Source organism: Lactuca sativa, chromosome 4 (assembly GCF_002870075.4).
Source record: "Lactuca sativa cultivar Salinas chromosome 4, Lsat_Salinas_v11, whole genome shotgun sequence".
NCBI lineage: Eukaryota > Viridiplantae > Streptophyta > Magnoliopsida > Asterales > Asteraceae > Lactuca > Lactuca sativa.
The window spans coordinates 193,464,116-193,468,866 of NC_056626.2; the positions used below are offsets into that span (position 1 = coordinate 193,464,116).

The following is a 4,751-nucleotide window of genomic DNA, read 5'->3' on the forward strand; positions in this document are numbered from 1 at the left end:
TCTAACTGTTTCTCCCGCTTCCTTTCGCTTCCGAGCTTCATCTTTGGACTGAAAAACATAATTTAACACTTTTAAGTACCTTTTGTCCATAATATGCAATAATTTAGCTAATAAATGAATAAAATGTATACTTAATATGAACTAAATATGCAAATATCAGGGCTGCATCAAGCTCCTAGAGCTTGGTACGCTACCCTAACTCAGCATTTTCTCAACCATGGCTATTCCCGAGGCACCATTGATCAAACCTTATTCATCAAACATGTCGGTGCAGATCAAATTCTTGTTCAAATCTATGTGGACGACATTATTTTCGGGTCGACAAGTCAACAGCTTTGCAAAGAGTTCAAAGCAGTTATGAAGAAGCGATTTGAGATGAGTTCGCTTGGGGAGATGACCACGTTTCTGGGGCTTCAGGTCCAACAATCTTCAACCGGAATCCTTATTCACCAAGCAAAGTATGTGGATGATGTGCTGGCGAAGTTCGGGTTCCGAGATGCGAAACCTGTTCTTACACCCATCCCGGAAAGACCTTTATTGACCCCTGATCTTGAAGGTGAATCCGTAGATCAGACGCATTATCGATCAATGATCGGATCACTCATGTATCTGACTGCCAGTCGTCCAAACGTAATGTTTGCTGTCTGTCAATGTGCTCGCTACCAGGCTAATCCTAAACTCTCTCATTTACTTGCTGTTAAACGGATTTTTTGGTATCTCAGCCCAAAACAGGGTCTTTGGTGTCCGAAAAATCCAGAATTTGAGCTTTATGCTTTTGCAGACATCAACTATGGCAGGTGTGAGCTTGATAGAAAATCGACTTCAGGAGGATGCCAATTTCTGGGTGATAGATTGGTTTCATGGCAGTGTAAGAAGCAGCATACCGTTTCAACCTCAACAGCAGAAGCGGAGTATGTCGCTACGTCTGTATGTTGTTCTCAAGTCATCTGGATCCAACATTAGTTGTTGGACTACGGTTTGAATTTTCAAGAAACCCCTCTTTTCTGTGATAATGAGGCTGCGATCCAAATTGCTAAAAACCCGATCCAGCACTCAAAAACCAAGCACATCGACATCAAAATTCATTTTTGTCAGAGAATGTTATGAGCGTTCGCTCATTCAGCTAGAATAGGTCCGCTTTGATAACAATGTAGCAGATCTGTTCACCAAGTCATTTAACAAAGCTCGACTCGATGTGCTGGTTAATTTTCTGAAAATGATCTGTTTTGAGGATTAAATTTTTTTAGTGTTTAGTTTAGGATAAATTTGCATATTATTTTTCCTTTTATTTTATGCACAAATTTAGGGGGAGAAAAATAAAAAATCCAAAAACATTAAAAAAATTAGAAAATCCAAAAACATCAGAAAATTAGAAAATCCAAAAACATTAGAAAAACAAAAAAATAAAAAATATATATCTGTGTTTTATGATATGATTTGGGAAGTGATATTAACAAGTGATAACGAGCAATCTGAGTTTGTGTAAAGTACCAAAACTGGATTCTCTAGGCTCTGTATTTGATGCGCTGGTAGGCACGAAGAATTTAACGGACTTGACTAGGTGCAGATGAACTTAAGGAATCTAGAGACTTGATAAGTATTGACCTAGATAGTTCCATTTAGCCTGACAATACGACGCTTGGATAGGTTGAGCAGGGAGATATACATAAGAATCCATCAGTCACATTAAGAGAACCCATATCTAGAACTGTGGTTTAACTTTTCCTAGATGTACGGATTCTGTCCTTAATTTTGGTATTGATGGAGCAACTGGGGAATTCCGATAAAGTAGGTCTGTAGCAAAATTATTTTCTTTCTTTCTTACTGTTAGTCATATGTTGCCTCCTTTACGTGATTGGAAGAGATCCGACCTGGACTGCAACATATGCAAATCTATTTCTCTACATATTATATCTATGAAAATCCTCCTTGTCTCCTTTGCGTGATTAACAATCCGACCTGGTACACAGCATATGCAACCTTCTACTTCTCAATCCCTCTAAAAACTATAATTAATAATAATCTGAATTTATCCTCTCAATGAATAATAGTATGCTCACCTAAAGTAAGGAGTATCTCGGAGGTTCTTGATTATTGGGGTATATCAGGAAGCGGGAAACATGTTTTAGTACATCTAAAATTGAACAATTATAGATTGTTTGTAGATTTTGCTGCTCAATTTAGGTGGAAAACAATATCCTTGGTCGTCGTCAGATAGATGGTCCTTAGGAATTCTATCTAGTAACTTAGGGTTAATCTGTCTTGTCATTTATAGCATGTCCAAATTTGTCACAAAATTTTTCGTGTTTAAATGGACCACAATACCAACGATCGACTAGATTTATTCATGAAGGAGAAGGAACTGATAAATGAACAACGATTGTTTAACAACTTTGATCCCTAATCTCAATAGGTTAAAATAATTTATATAGGATTAAAATTAAAATTTAATTCTTTGTCGTTAATAGTATTTCCATTTTATTTTATTTTATTTTAGTCTATTCTATTTTATTTTTATTTTTATTTTTATTTTTATCTTAGTTAATAAGTTTACTTTTAGTTTTTATTTTTAAAATCCTTAGGAATAATAAATTTTAGTCATTTAATCCTCAAAATCGTTTGTTATCGAAAAAAAAAGGTTGAGTATGAGTCTCGGTTTTAATTATTAAAAAGGTGAGGGGGAGGAAATGAAAAACTTTTGTGTATATATAGGGTGTGTGCGGTGAGACTATCACCGGCACTGTTTCCATTTGCCTTTTTCTCAACCGCACACAAATAGTTTTCTCTCTCACTAATCTTTGAATATTCCAATATTTTTCTTGAAATCAAAGCTCTTACCTGGTAATTATCATGAACACGGCTCAAAAATCGAATTGTTTATGAAAAATCATTCATCGTTTGCTATTTAATCGAAATGTCAATTATTTCGTATGTAAGTGCGACCGCACACGGTGTCTGCGGCCGCACACGGGCGTGTGCGGCTGAACCGTGTGCAGCTACATTAACTTGTGAGCGGTTGAGTGTGTGCGGCTGCGGCTGCACACTTGCATGTGTGCGGCTGTGTGCACTTTTATGTGCGGTTGCACCATTTTCAAAATTAATTTTTCCCTAATGATTACTTGTGTTTATTTTCAGATTAAGATGGGAGACATGGAATTTTCTAAGGTCCACAACTCTGCCATTTTTCTTGAACACCCTCCTGCAGCTCACAATGACTTAAAGTTCATTGTTGATGGTTTGAAGAAATCTTGACTGGTCCATGCTTTAACCACATGCCCTGTAATTTACCAGAATCTGATCAAGGATTTCTGGAGGAGCGCAATTGTGAAAAAGAATAATCAGGGTGAAAAGTTCATTGAAGCAACAATTGAAGAAAAGAAAATTCAAGTGACAGAGAGCATCATTCGAGAATCTCTCCAAATAGACAACAAATCTGAATACACTATGGAGATTGACATTCATCAAATCCAGGATGTCTTAGAACACATGGGGTACGAGGGAACTTTTCCCCCTATCATCAAGAAGTTGCTTCCTCCTTGTTGGAAATATTTAGCCCACGTGTTTGTGAGCTGTATTTCCGGCAGGAGATCAGGTGCAAATGAAATCTCCCTAGCTAACACAGGAGCAATCGCAACCTTGGCTGCAGGATTTGAGTTCAACTTCTCCAAGTTCATAATGCATGAGCTGGTTCTAAACCTTGAAGGGAGCAAGAGGGATAAGTTCTTGATGTACCCAAGATTTTTGCAAATCATCTTCAATGTAAAGCATCCCGAGCTGCAGAGAGGAAATGAAACCTTGAATCTCAAATCCGTTGGTCCAAGTGCTTTTGGGCTAATGAAACAAAAGAGAGGCGGAAAGTTTGTGTTTGAAGGAAAATTTCCATTGATAAAATTCGGAATCTTCGAAGAGAGTGATCGATCAGAATCAGGAGAGCAATCCATTCCTATGGAACCTGAAGACATTGTTCATTCAACCTCCGAGCCAGAATTTGAGGAGGTCCATGATTCTCCTTCAGCTGTTGTGGCTGAGGAACATAATTATTAGAAAGAAGATGAAACGTTATCTGCTCAAGAGGATGATGATGATGATCTTTATGGTGACGTAGAGTTTTTGAAGGAAATTGACTTTACAGGGATTAGTGATGACATCCCGACAAATATAGAATTTGATCTTGACGATGAAGATTTCGTTCCTTTTCCTGGAATTCCCAGCAGCTGTGTTAATAAAGTCGATGAAGTTGCTTCATCAGCAACCAAGACTGGAGAAGAAGGAAACGTTCTCAAGATTTTGCTCTCTACTTCAAAGCCCCCGGAGGTTGCATCAAGCTAAGGAGATGTGACATCATAGATTCCTCCCTTTGTGTCATCCATCTCAACATCTGCTCCAATTGTTCCTGACTCAACTCAGCCCTGGACCTCTCAGTCTTCGATGAAAACAAGCCAATCATTTGCAAGCTTGGAGGTACCTACTATGGGCAGTGCACCTCAAGTTCTCTCTATAATCACTGCTACCACTGCTTACTCTCCTCCAAAACAATCTGATGAAGGTCCGAGTACTATGTTTGAGACTGGTGGCTCATCATCCATTCTAGAATATTCTCCCACCAGACCTTCATTAGATGAAGCTTCTATAAGGTTGGCAAAACACCTGGCCCAACATAGTCCATCCTCCTCTCGTGGCAAAGGAATATCATTTGGAGAGGAGCGGACAGGTGATGACAAATCTTCCTCACCTGATCTTCGTGAAGAAAT

The 4,751-nt window shown here is 38.3% G+C and overlaps 1 protein-coding gene across 1 annotated transcript; it reads left to right on the forward strand.

The window, feature by feature from the left end:
• Positions 1-357: 357 nt before the first annotated feature.
• On the forward strand, positions 358-3,252 carry LOC111882140 (uncharacterized mitochondrial protein AtMg00810-like). Its single transcript, XM_023878503.1, has 2 exons — positions 358-927; positions 3,136-3,252. Exons 1-2 carry the CDS (start codon positions 358-360, stop codon positions 3,250-3,252), a joined length of 687 nt encoding a protein of 228 aa, XP_023734271.1.
• The last annotated feature ends 1,499 nt before the right edge of the window (positions 3,253-4,751 follow it).

Excerpts from the sequence above, each read along its gene's own strand:
- LOC111882140 (XM_023878503.1), top strand. The coding sequence starts at position 358 with ATGAAGAAGCGATTTGAGATGAGTTCGCTTGGGGAGATGACCACGTTT. Across the intron at positions 928-3,135 it reads CGGAGTATGTCGCTACGTCT|ATTAAGATGGGAGACATGGA; the intron begins GTATGTTGTTCT and ends GTTTATTTTCAG.